Source organism: Rhamphochromis longiceps, linkage group LG16, assembly GCF_057381845.1.
Source record: "Rhamphochromis longiceps isolate RC_006_pf linkage group LG16, R_longiceps_female_GT1.1, whole genome shotgun sequence".
Taxonomy (NCBI): Eukaryota; Metazoa; Chordata; class Actinopteri; order Cichliformes; family Cichlidae; genus Rhamphochromis; species Rhamphochromis longiceps.
The window spans coordinates 40,329,640-40,352,200 of NC_140572.1; the positions used below are offsets into that span (position 1 = coordinate 40,329,640).

Sequence of the window (22,561 nt, forward strand, 5' to 3'; positions counted from 1 at the left end):
GTCGCCTCAAGGCGCTTTATATTGTAAGGTAGACCCCACAATAATACATACAGAGAAAACCCCAACAATCATATGACCCCCTATGAGCAAACACTTTGGTGACAGTGGGAAGGAAAAACTTTTAACAGGAAGAAACCTCCGACAGAACCAGGCTGAGGGAGGGGCGGGGCCATCTGCTGCGACTGGTTGGGGTGAGAGAAGGAAAACAGGATAAAGACATGCTGTGGAAGAGAGACAGAGATTAATAACAGATATGATTCAGTGCAGAGAGGTCTGTTAACACATAGGTTGTGTCCAAATTCACGGGCTGCATCCTCCTGAGGACGCATTTGTAGTCCGATTACGTCACAGCGACGTGACGAAGGCTGTCCACCCTGTGTAGAGCTTTCCTCTCTGCCTCAGTGCAGTTTCTGTGCCACACGTTGATGCCAGAGCACAGAACATTCTCCACCGCACATCTGTAAAAGGAGATGAGGACTGAGCTCTCAAGTCTCGCACATCTCAGCCGCCTCAGGAAGTAGAGCCTCTGGTGAGCCTTCCTGATCAGGCTGGAAGTGTTTTTCCAAATGAGGTTGCTATCTAGGTACATACCCAGGTACTTGTAGCTGGGTACTACTTCGACTGCAGATCCTCCGACGTGCAGGGGTGTGTGTGTGTGTGTGTGTGTGTGTCTTCCCCTCCTCAAGTCCACAATCATCTCCTTCATCTTCTTCTCATTTAAGCAGAGATTGTTTTTCCTGCACCAGTCCTCTAAGTGTTCCACCTCCTTCCTGTAGCCGGTCTCATCATTGTTGGTGATGCAACCAACCACAGCTGCAAACCTTACAATATGACAGCCTGGATGGTTGGGTGAGCAGTGTGAACAGGAGGGGACTTAGCACACTCGTGTTAGGATCCTCAAAGCGGGCGCAGAACTGGTCGAGAGCCTCAGGCAGAGAAGGATCCCTGGGGCATTGTGTATCCCTAGTTTTGTAGTCAGTGATGCACTTACCCCTCCACATACTGCGTGGATCCTGGGAAGAAAAATAACAGTCTATCTCCTGTGTGTATGTGGCTTTGGCTCTCGTGACGCCTGCAGTCATTTCTCTTCTAGCCCTCCTGAGTTCCTGTGCGTCACCAGACCTGAAGGCGGCTTTCAGCAGGGCATGGACTTCTTCTTTGTTTTCTTTCCCGCCTGTCCCGTTTGGCTCTTTTGCCATCAGAATTATTGTCTAAAGGCAAAGAAAGATGCCCAACGGATTTACTTTACCAGATTGACCATCCCAGCCTTGCCGTGTTGGTCTATTTGATTTACCTTTGCTTTTATTGTTTATTTTATTTTATTTTCACTTGCTACACTTGGGACAGACTTGACTGGGGAAAAGAAAAGGGAGAAAGAAAGAGGGGAAAAAAAACAGCGGGGAAGATGAACGGTGATAAAGGGCAAAAAACAAAAACCAACAAAAAAAACAGACAAAAAATACAATCACCTGGATCACCTGTTGAGAAAGAAAAAAGAGAAAACAAGCAAAAAAAGAGAGCAACATAATAAACAACATCATGATGATCTATGTGAATATAACAGTAAATATTAAACATTATTGTGCAGCACGTAAGATCAACAGCGCACAGTGTGCTTTGAGGTAGGAGCCAAAAAGGGTGTAGTTTGTGGGTGTGATCACCCGTGTGTACACCTGTGAGCATGGACGCGCTTGTATTTAACAGGTTCCTTCATGTAATGATCTGCTAGACGGTGTGGGGGGCCACAGCCCCGTCCTCCAGGGCATAAAGCAGGTATGGAGGAGATCAAAACTCCAGACATCCAGAGGCCCCCAGAACACAAGAGACCAAGGAAGACCAACAGAGGGGCAGCCGCGCCACTGTCCCAGAAAGAGCTGAGGAGAGTCCCAGATGAGGGGTCACTCAGCAGCCACGGAGCAGAAGCCAGAGGGGGTTGCAGTGACGTGCCCGTGAGCTCCGCCGGCAGCCAGCTGCGCCTGAGTGACCGAGCCCCAGCCGAGAGGCCGAGGGCACCCCACCCCCGAAGGGGCCCGAGCGAGCCCCAGGCCCCGACAAGCAGCCACCAAGGAGTGAGCCGGTGTGTACCTGGACGCCCATCCCCGGACACAAAGAACCACCAACGCACCGATGTCTGAGGGCGTCTGCCACTGGCAGGGGGAGTGGTAGGGGGAGATAGGCCTCCATACCTTGGAGGGCCTGAGATGTCCCCAGAGAGGTGGCGTCTGATACCCAACCTGACATATAGACACAGACATACAGGCACACAGATACAAACATCCATCCCCACCCTCATGCTCTCATATGCACTTACTCCACACTCAACCAACGTGGAGACAGACATAAAGAGACGTTGTACACACGATCACACTCCCCAAGCGTACTCTAAGCCCCGGGTCTAGGTACCCTTGCCCCTGGAGGGGGAAACTGCACCCAGACCCAGGTGGTGTTACCCTTTTCCCTGGGGTGGAGAGAAGCAGACCGCCCCGACTCCGCAGCAGCAGGGAGGCCCCACACTCCAGACCCCAGTCGGACAGCCAACTCCTCCTCCTAGCTCCCCCCCCCGCTCCTACAGGCAACAGAGAATGGGGGGGGCAGATTGAGAGGTGGGCAACGACGCCAGGGGTGAGGTTGTACACCCTGCTGGTCTTCTGGATGCCGTGTAGCGTGCCCGCCCCCAAGGTCCTATATGTATGTGTTATGAGAGTGTGAGTAATGTGAATGTCTAAGTTGTGAGATAAAATTAAAGCACAGGCGGCCAGAAGGGGACGGGGGGGGATGCCTCCCCTGACCCCTGGTGACACACCTTTACCCAAAGGCCTTGCATGTGTGGGTGATTGTGGTGGAGCGGGAAGAGGGAGGCAGCCGGAGATGGGGAGGGAAGGAAGGGAGGGGCAAGTGGCCCCACCCTGTGCAGAGTCACCGTCACTGGGGCACACAGTGATGGTTTTTAGTGTGGTTTGGAGCGTCGTAGTGGGGGATGGTAGGCAGAGACCAGCATAATACAGATGTGGTCTGAGAGGCTGAGGTGGGGCGGGGTACTGCTCTGTATGCATCTCGCATGTTGGTATAAACATGGTCCAGCGTGTTATTTCCCCGTGTCGGTATGGTGACATGCTGATAAAACCTTGGTAAGATGTCTGTCAGGTTTAAGTGGTTAAAATCCCCAGCCACTACCTAAAAACCTTCCAGGTGCCTATTCTGAAGCGAGCTGATGTGATGGTGTAGCTCCTTCAGTGCGTTGTTAGCATTAGCATGCGGTGCTATGTAGGTTGCTATGACAAAAAACTCCAAAAACTGAGAAGGTGAATAGAATGGGAGACTTTTCACAGTCATGAGTTCTACATCCTGATTTGAATTGACTGAAGCCTAATCTTGAAAGTAAGATAGTGTCTGTCTCCTGAATCCAAACTGGAAGCTGGTTCCACAGAAGAGGGGCCTGAAAACTGAAGGCTCTGCCTCCCATTCTACTTTTAAATACTCTAGGAACAACAAGTAGGCCTGCAGAGCGAGAGCGAAGTGCTCTAATAGGGTGATATGGTACTACAAGGTCATTAAGATAAGATGGGGCCTGATTATTTAAGACCTTGTATGTGAGGAGCAGGATTTTGGATTCAAAATGGCAGCCACAGATGAAAAACCATCTCAGTCAGCACACCTCAGGGGTGTGTCCTGAGCTCGCTGCTGTTTAGACTGTTTACACATGACTGTACAGTCAGATCCAGCACCAACCACATTGTGGTTTCCAGATGACATGTCAGTGCTCGGTCCCATCAGTTACGGCGTTTAGTCCGTTTACAGAAAGGACATGAAGCAGCTTGAAGTCAGGTGTAGATCCAAAAGTCACAATCAATGTGGACAAAATGAAAGAGAGTGATTTCAGGAGGCCCGGCAAAGATCACCACACAGACCTCACCACAAATGGTGCTGCTGTGGACAGGGTGAGTAGTGTTTAGTTCCTGGGTATACTTTTGTTAAACGTCTGAAAGTCTACTCTTCAGTCACATGCTGGATTCTTGGTTTCCTCTGTGATGATGTACAGAAGCAAAATGATAAAGTCCAAAATGTCTTACTGCTGATGTGAGACCAGCTGAGTCTCTGTTTCCTCCAACAGGCCAAAGAGCTGCAGATGCTCAACGACCTTCGCAAACTCTTCATCGACGACATCGGAGCTCGAATCAAGAATGTAAGAATAAAAAGTAGCTTTACTTTGAGATTCAGAGCAGCAGAGCTTTGATTCGTCACACAATTGCTGATGTCACTTCCTGCTTTGAATGGTGTCGCTGCTCCAGGTTTACAATAAGCTCATTTATCATTTTCCAGCTTATTTACATTCAAATTTAATAAAGTTTAAAGAGTACCATTGCGACATTGCATTTCCACTGATGTTAACCTAACTGATCTGCCTCAGTCCATTTTGTGAGGAGTTTTAGGGATCAGTGTGTGTGTGTGTGTGTGTGTGTGTGTCCGTCCAGTGATAAAGTCTCATGTGTTATTGTCATGATCAGAGTTCAGAGAATGACAGCGATGAGGCTGGTGGCAGTTTGGCTCAGAGACAGAGGATCGTCTTCTTAGAAAATAACTTGGAGCAGCTCAGCAGGGTCCACAAGCAGGTGAGTGATCTCACCTAGTCTCTAAGCCCTACCCACAGGGTCACCCTCAACTGGTGTCTCCCCCATTGGAAGTTTGTGTTTCAGTTTTTAAAACCAGGATCTTTAGTGTGGGTCTGTCATTGACAGGTCACTCTGTGATTGGATGTTTGCTGATGTTGTGTTTGTTGGCAATTATTTCTTGAAATATGACAGAGTACAGATCCTGCAGTGAAGCTTGTGTCTCCAGCTGTGATCCTCTGTGTGACCATGTGAATGAGAAGCAGTCTCTCAGGTATAATAGTGCATAAAAGCCTAAGAATTTAGACGTGTAGACAGTGTAGAAGCTTCCAGGTGAAGGGACACTAAGTCCTATGATAAGGTGGAGACTTAGGCAGTGATGGGAATAACGGCATGTGATTACAAGTAACGCCGTTAATTTTTTCAGTAACGACTAATCTAACTAATTACTATTTCTATCGTAACGCAGTTACCGTTACTAACAAGAAAATGCGGTGGCGTTACTATTTTTCAACAAACAGACGGTTGAAGCTGTGTTCAGTTGACCACATCTTATATCAGTTGCATGGAAATAGCTGTAAGTAATGTGGGCGCTACAGCTTTCAGCAGCTCCGCACGTTCCCGCTGACAGCAATCACTTTCTGCCTGATGATCACTTTTTCTCACAACACCTGCAGCTTAGGGTGCAAAACAATCGCACGAGTGCTGCTGTTTGACTGAGGAAGAATAAAGTAGTCGTGGTAAGCCAATCACATGACCACTTAAAGACAAAGCAACAAGGTGACATATACCCAGAGGTGGGTCGAGTGTCCAAAAATTGTACTTAAGTAAGAGTAGCATTACTTTAAAATATTATTACTCAAGTAAAAGTGAAAAGTAGTCTTCAAAAATGTTACTCAAGTAAGAGTAAAAAAGTACTTGGTGAAAAAACTACTCAAGTAGCGAGTAACTGTTTGAAATGTCTGATTTATTTTATAAATAAATGCTATCAGACAAACAAAAATAAATATACAAATTTTAGTATTTTCAACAGGAATATATGTAAAAACATCAACAAAATTTTTTCCAGATTTCAGTTTTTCACAACATAAAGCTTTTTTTCACCAATACCTACAGTAAATAATATAAACATATAAACAGTGCAAACAATTTCCAGTGACAAGATATGCTGTAAACTTTATATTAATTTTTGGAGATGTTTTTTACTAACTCTTGTTGAAAAACAAAATCCTGTCATTCATATCCCGCACAAACAGTTTGCAATGAATTCCAGATTAAGTTTAAAATAAGAATGCGTGCAAGGCTAAGCAGTGCTAGCCAATAGATCCTCCTGTTTGGCTGTTACTCTGGGAAAAGACGAAAGACGGTGATGGAAGCGTGACTGGAGCTGCGATGTAGCCTATATAATATTTATATTGTACGAACGTGATAATTATGTATTTTGTAATAACGTGATATTATATTGTTCAAACGTGAAAGGTATATTGTTAGAACAATATACTTTTCTATTTTTCTTTTGGCTGGGTGGCAGCTCTACGCTTCCGTATCCAAGGCTTTTCAATGTGACCTCACAAAATTGTGACGACTACAACAACCATGAAAAGAGTTGGATGGACATTGCTGCTCAATCACAGTTGCCTGGTCAATGTTTTTCATTAGTAATTTAGCAAAGTTGACAGTGGTGTGTGTGTGTGTGTGTGTGTGTGTCTGTAAGACGGAGAGAGGGAGAGCGAGAGACAGATTTTGTATGATAAGCTTCATGTTATGGACGCACAGTTTGAGCACTCAGGTCGCATCAGAGCATCAGGCCGTGTGAGACCCTACATCGTGACCTATGAACTTCTAACCCCTGCAATTCAATTGTACAGTTTGAGCAGGAGCTGAATAATGCGACGGGAAAAAATCGCACAGTGTTTGCCCAGCTTAATGCAGACTGTTTAAACTAAACAAGCTGCTGCTTCACATAATAAACCCTGTCAGCTGCAGTATTGCCTTCTGTTTTAACAGTTAAAGCAGTAGAGACGAGCTGTTTGCATGTGCGTGGAACTCTAGCGTCATTAAACAGGCTAGCTGTTAGCTTATAGCTCACGCTAGCTGACCAGTGAGCAGTTAAAAAGACAGCTGAAGCTGCACAAAACACCCACAAACTTGTCTCTCTACAACGTAGCGCCGAAAATATGACTCGCAGCTTGAGCTCGACACAGCTGCTGTAACATAAGACTGACATCCAGCTAACCACAGCTAAAAAGATATTTAGAGAAAACTTACCGTTTCCTCAGGTTACACGAGCTGAGTTTTTTTCACGCTGAAAAGTTAGTTTGTTTTGGCTCTCACTGAAGACACCGACGCTGAAGACATAGCTGTTCTTTTGTGCTGCTTTTAAGAGAAACATTCTTTGTATATGAGGAAAATGCTGTTCATCCTCTTCAGCTGTAGCGTAGACGACTGGCTCTGCCATGTTTTCATGTTTCTTCTTTCTGTGTGTCCGCTACTTTGAAACGCTTGGGCCGCTCTGCCCGCCACAGTTTCAAACTGGTCATGACTGGTCATGTCAACTCCTCAGCAAGGAAAATCGCTATTGGCTGTCCTAAAAGTCGCTAGAGGTCGCTAAATGACGTCATCACCTAATTTGCATAATTGGTCATGCTAATATAATTGTAACCTACGCTGTTGGAGAGAGAAATAACATCATGGAAGAGACACAAAGTGAGCAAAAAACATCCTAAATGCATTTAGAATTTATTTAGAACTACAAATTAAATTTCTTTTAGCAATTTTTTTTAATGTCACAATTCCAACCCTGTTCCTTTATCCGGGCTTCGACCGGCAAAAGTGACCCGAAATAGGCGCTCTGGTGGAGTTACTTTATGTGTGTGTGTGTATGTGTGTTTATAAGTAGTTTTAAACCTTGTGATCCACAAAACAGCATAACAGTAAAAGAAGAACTGCGTTACAGTCAGTGAGGAAGCAGCGGCTTCGCTCATGCGCGATTCATTTGCAGTTTGGACGCATAGGTGTGAACATCTCCTGCAGCTGGGGGAGGACTATCCTCCGCCCGTGAGCGCTTTAGCACGGGTGAGGTGCCCACGGCAGCACCCGCTGCTTGTTGAGAGTAAGAGCAACACGCCCTTTCACGTCAAAAAGTTGTCATAAATAAGTCTCCAATAACACCAGAAAAAGTTGCCAGATTTGTCGCTAGTCGCTTTTTAGAAAAAAAGTCGCTAAGGGGCTCTGAAAACCCGCTAAATATAGCGACAAAGTCGCTAAGTTGGCAACACTGACTGAATGGCCACATCTGATTGATAAAAAAGTTACCGGAAACTCCACTGGCGGCATGTTATCTAATGTGTTAAACTAATTATTTTTTTAAAAAGTAACGAGTCAAATTTTGCAAATGTAGCGGAGTAAAAGTACCGTTTCTTCTTCACAAATGTACTCAAGTAAAAGTAAAACGTATCGTGCAAGAAAGGTACTTTAAAAGTAAATTTTTTTTCAAAAACTTAAGTAAATGTAACTGAGTAAATAGGGTTAGGGTTAACCCTAACCCAAACCCTACCCACCTCTGTATATACCAGTTTTTAAATTGTGTTGATAGGCCACATAAAACCAGACTCATGATAAACAATATATACGCGTGTTTTTTCCTCAATAGTTTCTTCACATTCACTGTCTAAGGACAGCGCAGCAAGCACTCTCTGCTTATGAGCAAACCCCCCCCCCCCAAAAAAAAACCCAAAACAGGGGAAGTTTTAGGAGTGGCGGCAAGAGAGAGAGAGAGAGAGAGCGAGTTTTGAGATGTGAGAGATTTGTGACGTTTAGCGTGTTTGGAGTGTGTAGTTAGTGTGTTGTCTTGTGTAGTTAGTGTGTTGTGGATAGTTTTGTGTTGTGTGTCAGAACAATGAGGCGACTGCTGTCTCCAGGTAGAAACAGGAGTGATACACCTGCTGCTGTCAGACCTGCAGGTATCAGGCTGTGATGTTCTCCTTTATAGTGGACAGAAATTATTTTTTTGGAGTGGCACAAATAATTTGTGGCATCTTATTCAAGAATGGCTGATTGTTCTGTAAACAGTTTGAAATGGTTATTTAAAAAAGGTAAAAGGTAAATGGATGCAAATAACTTTGTTGTTTGGAAAACTTGTGCATATGATTTTAAAATTGACGATTTATATTTGCATTTAAAGTTATGAAATATGATTCATTAAACATGTTTGTGGTTGTTACAGTAAAAAATATAACTTTTTCTACTCGGATTTTATGTTTTTTGTCTGATTTTAGATCAATTGTGTTAATACAGTATGTCAAAATGAAAACGTAACTGTAAATTCAGACACGTGAGGTTGTGCTGAAAAGGATGATACCAAACAAGGCAAAGTAAATAGTTTTTAAAGGTGAGATGTGGAGGAAACATCAAAAGTAGTTAAAAATGGCCAATTATACCCTGGACCCCGGAGGGTTAAACACTTTTTTTTAAAGTAACAGAATAGTTACTTTCCAAGTAATTAATTACTTTTAGAATCTTGTAACTCAGTTACTAACTCAGTTACTTTTTTGAAGAAGTAACTAGTAACTGTAATTAATTACTTTTTCAAATTAACTTGCCCAACACTCCACTAGGGACCGCTTGAGACAAAACAACATCTGGCGTCTCAGTCAGGGTTGCTTTCACGGTCACTAAGACAACAGGCTGTTAGGTGAAAGGTGAGTGAATAGGGAAAAGCACTTAGTACATGTTTAGCAGAGTTTGTAGGTGCTGCTCCCCTGGATTGGACAAGGCAGATTGCTGAGAAGCTGGGACCAGCCCGAGGCACCGACGATGGGAGAATTAAGTGTAAACTATGATTTCTCCCCATCAATTTTAATCAATCAGATAGATGCACAGTCTCATATAAAACTTTGTATACTGATAAGTTGAGGAACTCTGATCTGCAACTTTACAGCCTGTGGTCTTCTGAACAAAGGGGATCCATGTACATGATAACATGTAATCATTCATCGCCTGCTTTAATAAATAATAATTAAAGAAAGAAGTGTTTTACTGGGGATTCCTCAAGGTGGATAAACAAACACGCTTTCAAGTCACATAACTGACAGTAGCTGTTTCCTCCAGCTGGTTCGGGATAACGCTGAGCTCCGCTGTGAGCTGCCCAAATTGGAGAAGCGTCTCCGGGCTACAGCGGAGCGAGTGAAAGCTCTGGAAACTGCTCTGAAAAATGCAAAAGAGTCAGCCGTGAGGGATCGCAAACGCTACCAACAGGAAGTTGACCGCATCAAAGAGGCTGTGCGGTCCAAAAACCTGTTCAGGAAAGGACACTCGGCTCAGATTGGTGAGAAGATAACTTAAAACAAGCCAAGTCTGATATGTGATGTGATAGGCTGTTTGTCTTTACCTAAACTCACCTGTTACCTGCATTCATATAGCCAAGCCAATAAGAGCCGGTCATCAGCACCATCAGAATCCGTCCTTCTCCCATGCTATCCGACCTACCATCAGAGGAGGGGGTGCAGGGTCCAGCCCACAACACCAACCCCCCCGACACCAACCTCAGCAACATCTCCACCAGAACAGCAGCAGCAAGTAGGCTCCAGGTGAGTCACACCTCAGAAACCATGGCACACAACTACAAAGCTTCAGCCACAACTTTATTTCTGTCAGCACTGCTTGTCAAACTGATCTGTTTTATTACAGCTCATTAAATAAAATGCTTGGGAGCTTTTCTACTGTATATTTGAGTGGAGGAAAACAGGATAAAAGACATGCTGTGGGAGAGAGCCAGAGATTAATAATAACTAATGATTAAATGCAGAGAGGTGTATAAACACATAGTGAGTGAAAAAGCTGACTGAAGAAGAAACACCCAGTGCATCATGGGAATCCCCCAGCAGCCAACACCCACATAGCAAGCAGGTCTGGCCCGGATCTGGTATCAAGCCGGGCCTGCTGGTTGACTTCTGGCATGGTAAGTGGTATGTCATCCAGATGTGGGCCAGGCCTGGCGTAGATGCCACTGTTTATGTTCCTATTTTCCTATTTTAGTTAGAAGAACCAAATGCCATGTTGCAATTAGAGATGGCACGATACCGATACCGATATCATAAATTTGGATATCTGCCAATACCGATATGAATCCGATGTAGTGTGTTTTTTAATCAATAAAACTTTTTTTAATATCTTGCTGCTTTTTGTATAAGTTCATACTCAAGTTAAAAAAAACACTAAAGCTATTCTGTTATACCTTTATGCAAAAAATGCACTGCACCCAAAATATTTCATAGTTCAGCAAAACTGATCAATCTAATAAACTTAAACCTGCTCCATCCTCCCTGTTCTGGTGTTTTAAAGAGTAAGCAACCTAACTAATAGGGTTCTAAAACTCCCAGCAAAAAACCCCAAAAAATAGGGAACCACCCTCCACCTCATGATGCTTAATCGACGTAATCAACTTTAATTTGATGCAGTGTGGAAAAAAAATACACAGAAATAAATTAATTTTGAAGAGTAATTAAATAGATTCATCATCTTTCTTCAACAGAACTGCAGACTGCACAGATGGTTCCCTAAGGAAAAAGTACTATAGCTTACTAGGGTATATTAGACTTAATAGTTACTATATACAGTAATGGACGACAGACAAACGCTTTTAAATCTCCAATTCTCTTACTCGCATTGCTCGGATCCATATTGGAACCTGGGCAGTGTTGGGGAGTAACGGAATACATTTACCGCGTTACGTATTTAAAATACAAAATATGAGTAACTGTATCCGTTACAGTTACCGTTTAAAAAGGTGGTATTTAGAATACAGTTACTTTGTTGAAATAAATGGATTACACAAGGGTATTTTCCTGTTTCATATTATCGCGGGTCAGGACTGTTTGGGTTTTGTTTGTTTTGTTGTTCCAGGCGGCAGCGTTACGGTTGCCATGGTTACAGGGTAACGCTCTCTCTGTGTTTCCTGGGTGAGAGAGCACCTTTTTGTTGTTGTGCTAAGCTAATAGGCAGAATGCTACAGGCATCGCCCTAAATAATGTAGCCTCATGGGCAGTGTAGTCCGTGCTGCAGGGAGAATGGACTGCTATACACGTTATGTGTCTGTGAGCGCGAGGAGGGAGAAAAAGGAGAGTAGAAAAGTACGAGTTGTCATCGAGCAGAAACAGGAGCTGGAAGCACATATTATTATAGCATATATAGCATATAATAATAACCACTGCAGCCAAACAGAGAGCCTGACGAGCCCAGTTGTAAGTAAGCTATTAAGACTTAACTGTACACTGTTCGCGTTTTCCTCCGAAACAATAAGTTCCGTTGGAGCAGCCTTTCAACGCCTCTCTCTGTCTAAAACTTGACCCAGAGAACAAAGTAAAGCTATTTTTCGGCTACGAGCCCAACACGGAACCCGACATATTAGTCAGAGGTCCCTTTACTACGGTTTGGAGCCGCGGACCTTCAGTAACAGTAATAAATCACACAGCAATAGTACATTCATGTAGTTGTAAAAAGCATGATAATATATTAAGAAATCCAAAGTATTCAGAATATGTTACTCTCATTGAGTAACGTAATAGAATACATTACAAAATACATTTTGGGGCATGTATTCTGTAATCTGTAGTGGAATACATTTTAAAAGTAACCTTCCCAACACTGAACCTGGGTGACGCCACCCTGTTACGGCTAGACTCCACCAGTATTTCCTGCCTACCCCTTCCCAACCTGCACAAGAAACGTTACAGGAAACGGGGTAATAGGAGTGTTCTTCGCGTCCGCCTCAAGGCTTACCTTAAAGCAAGGGCTACGGATTATCCAAATGCTGGCCAGGATAGTCTACGCTTTCTCCCCTCCTCCGGAGATAAAGTTTCTTCTCTTAAGTCCTCGCTTCCTTTAGTGTCGAGCCCTGTTTCTTCTCCTGGTTGTTCATCAACCTTCCATCAGTTTGAGCCCGTGTCACTCCTTACTCTTAAGCGATTAGTTGAGCAACTGAATAATACTAATCCTATATATATCCTCCCATCTTGCATAGTATAGGTATATCGACCCGTCAGCTTTTAAACATGCCGTAGTCCAGCCTGGTCTTAAAAAAAGGAACCTTGATTATAATGATTATGTTAATTGCAGGCCGAGCTCCCATTCCTGTCTAAAATTCTCGAGAGGATAGTTTTTTCACAACTCCTGTCGTATTTGGATGCGAATGACATTATTGATAAATTCCAGTCTGCCTTTAAACCACGTCATAGCACCGAAACAGCTTTGCTTAGAGTCCTAAATGATCTTCTAATTGCTGATACTGGATGCGCTGCGGTCCTAGTTCTATTGGATTTATCCTCGGCATTTGAAATGGTCGATCACAGCATGTTGTTAGCGAGGCTTGAGCATAATAATAATGGATTGGATTTATACAGGGAGTGCAGAATTATTAGGCAAGTTGTATTTTTGAGGAATAATTTTATTATTGAACAACAACCATGTTTTCAATGAACCCAAAAAACTCATTAATATCAAAGCTGAATGTTTTTGGAAGTAGTTTTTAGTTTGTTTTTAGTTTTAGCTATTTTAGGGGGATATCTGTGTGTGCAGGTGACTATTACTGTGCAGAATTATTAGGCAACTTAACAAAAAACAAATATATACCCATTTCAATTACTTATTTTTACCAGTGAAACCAATATAACATCTCCACATTCACAAATATACATTTCTGACATTCAAAAACAAAACAAAAACAAACCAGCGACCAATATAGCCACCTTTCTTTGCAAGGACACTCAAAAGCCTGCCATCCATGGATTCTGTCAGTGTTTTGATCTGTTCACCATCAACATTGTGTGCAGCAGCAACCACAGCCTCCCAGACACTGTTCAGAGAGGTGTACTGTTTTCCCTCCTTGTAAATCTCACATTTGATGATGGACCACAGGTTCTCAATGGGGTTCAGATCAGGTGAACAAGGAGGCCATGTCATTAGTTTTTCTTCTTTTATACCCTTTCTTGCCAGCCACGCTGTGGAGTACTTGGACGCGTGTGATGGAGCATTGTCCTGCATGAAAATCATGTTTTTCTTGAAGGATGCAGACTTCTTCCTGTACCACTGCTTGAAGAAGGTGTCTTCCAGAAACTGGCAGTAGGACTGGGAGTTGAGCTTGACTCAATCCTCAACCCAAAAAGGCCCCACAAGCTCATCTTTGATGATACCAGCCCAAACCAGTACTCCACCTCCACCTTGCTGGCGTCTGAGTGGGACTGGAGCTCTCTGCCCTTTACCAATCCAGCCACGGGCCCATCCATCTGGCCCATCAAGACTCACTCTCATTTCATCAGTCCATAAAACCTTAGAAAAACCAGTCTTGAGATGTTTCTTGGCCCAGTCTTGACGTTTCAGCTTGTGTGTCTTGTTCAGTAGTGGTCGTCTTTCAGCCTTTCTTACCTTGGCCATGTCTCTGAGTATTGCACACCTTGTGCTTTTGGGCACTCCAGTGATGTTGCAGCTCTGAAATATGGCCAAACTGGTGGCAAGTGGCATCTTGGCAGCTGCACGCTTGACTTTTCTCAGTTCATGGGCAGTTATTTTGCGCCTTGGTTTTTCCACATGCTTCTTGCGACCCTGTTGACTATTTTGAATGAAACGCTTGATTGTTCGATGATCACGCTTCAGAAGCTTTGCAATTATGAGACTGCTGCATCCCTCTGCAAGATATCTCACTATTTTTGACTATTCTGTGCCTGTCAAGTCCTTCTTTTGACCCATTTTGCCAAAGGAAAGGACGTTGCCTAATAATTATGCACACCTGATATAGGGTGTTGATGTCATTAGACCTTCTCATTACAGAGATGCACATCACCTAATATGCTTAATTGGTAGTAGGCTTTCAAGCCTATACAGCTTGGAGTAAGGCAACATGCATGAAGAGGATGATGTGGACAAAATACTCATTTGCCTAATAATTCTGCACTCCCTGTATAGCCCAAAGCACTTTACAATGCCACTATTCATTCACTCTCGCATTCACACACTGGTGGATGCAAGCTACGGTTGTAGCCACAGCTGCCCTGGGGCAGACTGACAGAAGCGAGGCTGCCATATCGCACCATCGGCCCCTCTGGCCAACACCAGTAGGCGAAGTGTCTTGCCCAAGAACACAACGGCCAGGACAGAGAGCCCGGGGATCGAACCGGCAACCTTCCGGTTACAGATGCGCTTCCCAACCCCCTGAGCCACGGTCGCTCTCCAATAGGTCCTTCTCGGTCAACCTGGGCACCTGCTCTTCCTCCGCTGCACCTGTCTGCTGTGGAGTGCCTCAAGGATCTGTGCTGGGCCCTATTCTTTTCTCGCTGTATATGCTCCCTCTAGGTGCAATCTTTGAGAAATACAATATCGCTTTTCACTGTTATGCTGACGATATACAGATCTACATTGAACTAGCTGATGATCCTGCTCTGTCTCTGCACTGCTTTCAAGAGTGAATGTGTCAGGTCAAAGAGTGGCTCTTAGGAAACTCTCTTATCTTGTCAAGGCTCTGAAGCCAGATGCAGGGAGACATGGAGAGAAAAACATAGGATGACGTAGGGAGATAACACAGACGAACCAGCAACAGGCAGGATAACACACAGGGCTTAAATACACACAGCAGTAATCAAGGGATGGGAGTCAGGAGAGGAACACACATGGGAAAAATCAGAGCTGATGAGACAGGGAGACGTAAATTGAACACCCTCACATGAGACAAAGACCTTCAAAGTAAAACAGGAAACTCACACACGCAAAGACAGACTCAGAGACGCGGGCTTAACACAGACCTGACTACAATAGAGGGGATACACAGAACCAAAACGTAAGAATAAACAAAGATACATCAAGAAATCAAAGATTAACAATACAGAACAGAAAACACTGGGTCACAGACCCAGGACCGTGACATATCTTAAATGATAATAAAACTGAAATCGTTGTATTTGATAGTAATATTCCTCGCGGACAATTTCACGATGCCTTTGGTTCCCTTGCCAGCTCCCTCTCTGACACTGTTAGCAATTGATAAACAAGTGTCCGCTGTAGTTAGATCTAGTTTCTACCAACTGCGTGTCATTTCTAAGGCTAGGCATTATGTTCTGCATAAGGACCTGGAAAAGCCTTTGTGACCTTCTGGAACTGGGAGGTTTGAATCTATTACCCCTGTTCTAGCTGACCTGCACTGCCTACCCATTAAATACTGCATCCAATTTAAAATACTGCTGCTTACTTTTAAAATTATCAACAACACAGACCGTGCGTTTGCCTTGGCTGCACCACATTTATGGAATAACCTTCCTATTGTTATCTGCGCGTCTGACTCTATCCAATCATTTAAATCACAGTTAAAAACCTATTTATTTAACCTTGCCTTTCCTGCTTGTTAATGCCTGCATCTGATCCCTAGACTTACTCTATTTTACCTTTTATACATATCTTTTGTGGTTTTGTGCTTTTAACATGTTTTACTTGATATGCATTTTATGCCATTCCTGTGTATTAGTAACACTGACCTGTTAGCATACTTGGTATTTTGTTATGGTCCTATAATGTTTATAATATTTCTGTCTTATTTTCTGTCTTTTATGTGAAGCACTTTGGTATACCATTGGTTTTTAAATGTGCTCTATAAATAAAGTTGTATTGTATTCTTTTGTTAGAGGATCTTCAGGTAGAGTTTTAAATCTCACATTGATATTCCAGAAGAGCGTAGCGGGTGTATGAGAGTCTTTGTATCTTTCACACACATGTTGTGTAATAGGGGGCAGAATCAATAGAAAAGCAAACAAAAAACAAAATAATGCACCTGTTTTAGGAGCCGAAGTAGCACGCTGCCATCACATCAATCCAAGATTAATTGGATTCCTCACAGTGTTATTGGAGGCCAAGGTAACGCCATTTAAAGTATCTGGTTAGATATCATGTTTTTAAGGTTTTTAGAAAACCCTGATGGACTAATCCCAGGCTATCAAGACTAGCAATTGGGACATGGAATGTCACTTCACTGGTGGGGATAGGTAACGACAGGCCAAGAGGACCATGGGTCAGGCAGTAGCCGAAGCAAAAACCTGGGTTTAGGTGGAATTCGGAGAGGCCGTGCTGAAAGCCTTTTTAATTCTACTGACATGTCATCTGTATGAAAAAGCAGAGTCTGTGTACAAGGGGGGGCGAATTGTCAATCACCGGGAGTGAGGCCACTTAAACAACTCCATGGTTGCAGAAGTCCTGGGGTGGAAGAAGTTTGGCCTAAGTTCCTGAAGGCTCTGGATGCTGTAGAGCTGTTTTGGTGGTTCCCATCTTTGCCCTCCCAGGAAAGTCTATGCCAGGGTGCTGGGAAAGAGAGCACATATCTACATGGATATTAAAGTCACTCGCTATAATTATTTTATCTACACTGATAAAAAGTCTGAGAAAACTGAATAGGAACAAACTCTTTCTCCCGGGTCAGAGTATGTTTAATATTTAATGTTGAAACCCTGAATTAACTGTTTAATCAGTCAGTTTGTTAACTTCTTTCTGAGTCGTCATTTTTTTAATCACTCCCATTCTTCACAGGTAGCAGATGACTCTGGATCAGTTTCCTTTTCTGTGGATCTTTGAACTCTCCTGTTTTCACCACTCTGCCTATACTGGAACCACACCCCACAATGTTCTGCCTTAACAGCCATTCCACCTTAAACAATCCACCTTAACAGCCTTGCCAGCTTAACAAACATTCCACCCTAACGCAGGTGCTCTCTCTGACTGTTTTCTGAATTTTTGTTGTTGTTCTTTATTCTCAAACAATCAAATATCTTCAAAGAATTACCGCTAAGAAAAGTTAGTATCTTCTTTTTTTTTTTTTTTAACTAAATGACATTTTTAGATTTTGGGGTCTCTGTTGCCTTTATTACACAGCACAGTGGAGAAAGAGAGGAAGGATGCTCTCGGATCAGTTCTGCCTGGTCGCTGCATCTGGTTGCCTTTAGCTGTGAGCTAAACCTGAGTCTGAATCTGAGTCTGTAAACCTGTCAGTGTTTACTCATCATGTTTAAGACATTCAACTCTCAGATTTAAAGCAAACAGATTTTTCACAGAGGTGCAGAATTCCTCGTTTGAAATTAAATTAAAAAATAGTTTATTATCTTTAAAAAGTGTTATTCTCCAAACCTAGGTAATCTGGAAATGCTGCTCCCTGATTCCAACTCCACCCAAGGACAAAAACTTTTAGCAGTCTAAACTCTACGCAGCCGTTTGTTGACTTCGGCAGTGAGCCACGCCAAAATAAAGGTCCCTAATGTTCCCTGCCCAATATGAAAGTCAAACAACAGATAGATTTCTAACCCAAGGTCCTACTCAAACAAGAGAAAACAGATTTCAACAGAAAAGGCTTCTCATTCATATCAGGCTGCTGCCGTGTTTAACATATAGTGAAAGAATACTCCAGGTTGTCTAATTTACAAAACTATTAATAACTATTTACAAAGAGCTTGATTAGGTCTCACAACGCCACACACACAAGTTCACTCACTTTACTCACTAATGAACTTTTTGACTCAGGAGTTTCACACAGAGAACACTCAAAAGTTACCATCAGAAACACACAGCTTGTTGTCCAGTCTGGGAACAGGAATCCAAGCAAACAACTCGGCTGTCAAGATATACCCACACAGGACCCTGGGAGGGAGGAGAGAGAAAAACCCACACCCACATTCTCTGGTGGGAGGGGTCACACAAATAAAAACACACATAACAATGATACTAAAATCAGTCAGGGCTGTAGACTAACTTTTTGCCACAGTTGCCTGGTGCACCTAACTTTTTTTCCTTAGGTGCACCACCACCTGTCAACACAAAGTTCTTTGTTTGGAGCACATTTCTACAAGAAAGACAAGTTACTGAAAAAATTGTTTAAAGTGCTTCACTGAGCTGAAATTTAAACTTAAAACATCTCAAGATATATTCAATAAAAAGAAAATGTAAATTACAAAGACCTGAAAGTGCCTGACAGGCTTCAAAATGAACATCTCAGTATCTGAACAGCTTTATATCTTATGGACCCTCCCCCATTACAGTCACATGGCCCTCAGATGTCCTGTAATCTGGCCTTTTCCCCCTTTTTCCCCATGTGTCTGTGATGACACCTGTAACCCGGGCACACGTGACATCATTACTGTACATGGGGTTTACCTTCAAGACATTTTTCTTGTGAAGAATTATTTTGGACTTGAACTTAGTGAACGGAACATCTTCTTTGGGAATATCGTAGGCAATGTTAAACTTAATCATCACATCGGCCTCCTGTGACGACCTGTTTGCTGCCGCTGAAAGGCAGTGGGGAGAAGCCAGTGCATTTATCGCAGCATATAATGTGTTTTCTGAATGCACTGCTTTTTCAGCGTTTCTTTTTGAAACGTATTAGCTGCAGTCACAAATGCAGTATTGCTGGCCACAGTTTCTCCACACTCACTGCAGTAAATGCAGTGCGTCATGTTGTCAGCTTTACTGTATCTTAGCCAGGGAAACTGGTCAAGCCGCTCTCTTCCCAACGTATACACTTTACGCCTTTACTGTCAGTGGGCTCTGAGTCCATCGTATGTGGCTCATTATCTGATGCCGTCTCTGAACCAGTGTTAGACATAACCTGAGAGGTTGATGGCTCCGTGTCAGAGCACTCGCTATGAATTTCAGAGGGATCAGGCCTTAACGAAACAGTTATCAATCGTTCTTTTCATCTTTTCTCATTACCCACAACTACAGCCACTTCTATCAGGTCTAGGCTGCTCACCTCTGTCTATCTGCCTGCACCTTCAAATGTGCACACACAGGCTTACATCTGGACCATGACCAATCAGAGAGCTCCTGCCCCTCACTATCTCTGATTGGTTTAGACCACGATACAGGCATAATGTGTGATGTTTTCTTTACTTGAATGACTGGTTGCACCGGTGCGACCTAGGATTCTTTTAGTCACACCACTGAGAAGTTAGGTCGCATGTCACACTCTAGAGCCTTGTTTATGTTGATGCATTAAAAACCTCAAATCTTTTTTTTTTAATGAAACAAATGTTTCTCACATTTTTTTTTCATTTTGAAATAAAAATTTCAAAGTGTTACAACTTTTGATTATATGAGTTTTTAAACCATAAATATGATTGCAGCTTTAAAAGACGCTGCTAGAGGAATAAAATTCAGGAAATTCCAGGAACATGATCGAAAGTTTTTCTTTTTTTCTTTTTTTAAAAAATGAATTTAAAACTTGTTTTCCTGACGACAGTGTTGGATTGCAGATATTGATTGTGTGTTTTTAATGTGTTTATTACTGAAATGTAATTTAAGGAGTTTATTTTACTGTTTATTTATTAGCTTAAAGTGAAAAATGTGTATGTTACTTTTGTCACCCAGCTGGAAATGATCATGTGTCAGTGTGTTTGTGCGTGTGTTAGTGTTGTGGTTGTTGTTGTGAATCTGTAGTAAGTTTACAGAGCGGCGAGGCTGATGAATGACAGCTTCAAAGTGACACGATCAGCTGATGGCAGATGTTGTGAACAGGAAGTTAGTGGCATGATGTCAGCCAATCAGAACATCATGTTTTCTGCAGTGTTTGTGGTCACTTTACATCTCCAACATTATTCAGTATTGAAAGCAAACTAAAGCACATCTGTTTGTAAGTGTTTATTGATGTATTGGTAATGTTTACGTGCTGCTAATGAAAGTGTTTATCATAACTATGTTCATAATGTGCTGTAAGAACAAAGTGATACTGAAGTGATTCACAGGTTGTTGTAAAGACATCGAACATCACGTGTTTCTGAACTTGTCAAATAAAGTGAAAAATTGAGTGTTTATCTGACATCAGGAATAGCGTTTACTTCTTAATCATTTATTTAAACACTGGAAAAATTTGAGATCGGATGATTAAACTGATAAATTTTTCATATACAGGTCAGTGATGTATCTGGCTTAAGTAGTTAAGCTCGTGATTAATTACAACAGCTGTAATCGGGTTTATGTGAACTATTGGCATCGTTATTTATTTATGTTATATTTTGCACTCTGTTTTTGTTGAGATGGTGTACGCATCTTCAACACATTTGCTATTTTAACTGTCTTAAGGAGTGGAATGTCCCTTCTATTTTTTTTCTGTTTCTTGTAAAAAATCTAATAAAATTCAAGTCTTAAAAAAACACTGGAAAAATTCTAGAATAACATTTATAAAACAGACTTTTAGTCAGCCTCTCATGAACTGCCACTTTACCGTGACACTTTGGGGGTATCCAAATTCATGGGCTACATCCTCCTGAGGCCGCATTTGTTGGCCGACATGCCGACTCCTCCAAATGCAGCCGACAAATGCGTCCTCCTTTTCTCCAAATTTGAAGGATGGGTCGGGTGTGTCCTTCGTGGCCCACCATATCCCAGAATTCATAGCGCGGCCCAGCCAATTCCAGTTTCCAACAATGGCGGTCACTACTAAGTTTTTAATATTAGGCAGACTACCACCAAATATGAATTCTGCGAACATTAGTCTCCTGCTAAAACCAGGCAAAGACCCTTTATTTCCCTCAAACTATCGTCCAATTTCTCTTTTAAATGTAGACCTTAAAATAATCTGCAAAACTCTCTCAAAGAGATTAGAGAAAATAACCCCCTCTTAATTCATCCTGACCAAACTGGTTTCATAAAAGGTCGGCACTCCTCAACAAACACTCGTAGATTACTTAATTTAATAGACTGCTCATACAATAAAAACATCAAAACCATAATATTATCTCTAGATGCAGAAAAAGCATTTGACAGAGTTAACTGGAAATTTTTATTCGCAACTTTACACAAATTTGGTTTTGGAAACTCTTTCATAAACTGGATAAGAATATTATACAATTCCCCAACAGCTCGTATCAGAACAAATGACCAGACATCCTCCAGCTTCTGTCTCCTGAGGGGCATCAAGACAGGGATGCCCACTCTCCCCTTCACTTTTTGCAATTTTTATCGAACCTCTAGCAGCAGCATTTAGACAGGCTACAATTAAGGGCATAAAATGTAAGAACATAGAACATAAAATCAGTCTCTATGCGGATGATGTGTTGCTTTTTCTGCAAAACACACAAACCAAGCTCTCTGAGGTAATTACTCTAATAAACTGGTTTTCAAGAGTTTCAGATTATTCAATTAACTGGCCAAAATCTACAGTTCTTCCCATTAACTGCTCCTTCCATAATTCTTCCTCTGCCCCACTACAATCTGGAAATATTAAATATTTAGGTATTAATGTTTCTCCTAAGCTTTCAGACTTAACTAAATTAAACCACATCCCACTTCTAAAGAAAGTAGAAGGCGATCTGACTAGATGGAAATCTTTACCCATATCACTCATGGGAAGGGTCGCCACTATAAAAATGATGATCTTGCCAAAAATAAATTACTTATTTTTGATGATCCCTAACAAACCATCACAAGATTGGAAATATATGAATCCAGAGATCTGAACCAAATTCCTTTGGAAAGATAAACCCCCACGTATCAGCTTAAAAACGCTACAAAGAACCAAGGATAGAGGAGGATTAGATCTGCCTAATTTTCACCAATACTTCTTAGCCAACAGGCTTCAGTTCATCTCAGAATGGTTAAAACATACCTTCTTAGATGAGCCCTGGCTAGATGTTGAACAGGCACTATGCAATGATCTAGAGATTTCAGACCTACCATTTATTAGCTCAAACATCAAAAGACATGAATGCTTTAAAAGTATCAACATCAGCTTTTCTCTGACAGCATGGTGGGAGTTTCTAAAAATAACGGAGTCTTCATTAATCCCATGCAAACGTACACCTATCTGGAATAACCCTGACATATTACAAAACAATAATATGATTAATTTCCCAGAATGGAGTTGTAAAGGAATTAAATACTTAGAATATATATTAGAGGGAACAGAATTTATTCCATTTGACAGACTAGTTGCACAA

At 42.3% G+C, this 22,561-nt stretch overlaps 1 protein-coding gene across 1 annotated transcript in view; it reads left to right on the plus strand.

Moving 5' to 3' along the window:
- LOC146651712 (kinesin heavy chain-like) overlaps positions 1–20,607 on the plus strand; it is a 61,055-nt gene extending 40,448 nt beyond the window's left edge. Inside the window, exons 22-26 of the mRNA XM_085385363.1 lie at positions 4,112–4,183; positions 4,506–4,610; positions 9,717–9,933; positions 10,028–10,195; positions 17,166–20,607. Of these exons, the coding sequence (XP_085241489.1) occupies positions 4,112–4,183; positions 4,506–4,610; positions 9,717–9,933; positions 10,028–10,188 (555 nt within the window). The 3' untranslated portion in view covers positions 10,189–10,195; positions 17,166–20,607. The remainder of the gene's footprint in view (positions 1–4,111; positions 4,184–4,505; positions 4,611–9,716; positions 9,934–10,027; positions 10,196–17,165) is intronic.
- Positions 20,608–22,561: the final 1,954 nt, after the last annotated feature.